This window comes from Carlito syrichta, unplaced genomic scaffold (genome assembly GCF_000164805.1).
Source record: "Carlito syrichta isolate Samal-C Ts95f unplaced genomic scaffold, Tarsius_syrichta-2.0.1 Scaffold295881, whole genome shotgun sequence".
Classification (NCBI taxonomy): Eukaryota; Metazoa; Chordata; class Mammalia; order Primates; family Tarsiidae; genus Carlito; species Carlito syrichta.
Genome location: NW_007239977.1, coordinates 1 through 957, shown reverse-complemented (window position 1 = coordinate 957; position 957 = coordinate 1). Strand labels below are relative to the sequence as shown.

At 64.8% G+C, this 957-nt stretch overlaps 1 protein-coding gene across 1 annotated transcript in view; it reads right to left on the bottom strand.

Moving 5' to 3' along the window:
- LOC103256762 (fibulin-2-like) overlaps positions 1–907 on the bottom strand; it is a gene marked incomplete at both ends in the record, with an annotated part of 6,819 nt that extends 5,912 nt beyond the window's left edge. Inside the window, one exon of the mRNA XM_021710630.1 lies at positions 735–907. Coding sequence (XP_021566305.1) covers positions 735–907 — 173 coding nt within the window. The remainder of the gene's footprint in view (positions 1–734) is intronic.
- Positions 908–957: the final 50 nt, after the last annotated feature.

Below are 957 nucleotides of genomic sequence, written 5' to 3'. Positions count from 1 at the left end.
CCTCGCCCCGCCCACTCCGGCGCAGCCCCAGGCAGGGACTGCCCTGCCGCCTCTCCCTCCACATCAGTCACCCCAAGGCCGAGCGAGGTCTCCACCACGCCCGCTCCAGATGTGCGTGCCGGGGGCCGCTGGGGACCTGCCTCTGGGTGGGCCAGGGTTGGCAGCCCTCGGGAAGGGGGCCCTCCTGGCTTTCTGGCTAAGTAAGCAGGCATTCTGGAGGAGGCTGATGAGGGTCAGGCAGAGTCTGGAATCTCAGATCCGCTAGGCCAGAATCTAGTGGACAAGGGTCAGGGAGGGTCTGGAATCTCAGATCCACTAGGCCAGTACCTGTCAAGCTGCAGGTCTCAACCCACAAGCACAGGGACTCTAGAAGGTCTCACTAGTGCTCTTTGAAAACGGAACGTCTCAATGAGCACCACACGCGTGACGCATGATTTTGTGAACGCCGTGTACCAGTTGTCTGTGTGTGTGTGCATGTACTAGGTCATGATACGAAACACAGTTCTTGACTGAGTTAGGAAAGCCTGAGACGCACCTGCCCAGTCCAACCCCACAAGGGGCAGACGGAGGCTGCAGGAAGAGCAACTCAGCCGAGGTCAGACAGCTGGGGCTGGAGCTGGCAGGGACAGTGAGGCCGGGAGAGGGACGGGCGAGCCAGGGCTCCCTGGACCCTACAGCCCCGGTGCCCCAAGAGCCCTTCCCGAGAGCCCCAGGCCGGCCAGCCCCCCACTCACCCACGCAGTTGCCCTCAGGGTCCTGCAGGAAGCCCTCCATGCAGCGCTGCCGGGCCTGGCAGTAGAAGGAGCCCTTGGTGTTCTGGCACGTGGAGCCGGCCTGGCAGGTGTGCGAGCCCGTCGCGCACTCGTCCACGTCTGCCACACAGAGCCAGGCGTCAGGGCGGGCCGCACTGCCCGCCCTCGGCTGTCGCGGCACCGGCGGTCAGAGGGCCTTCCACGC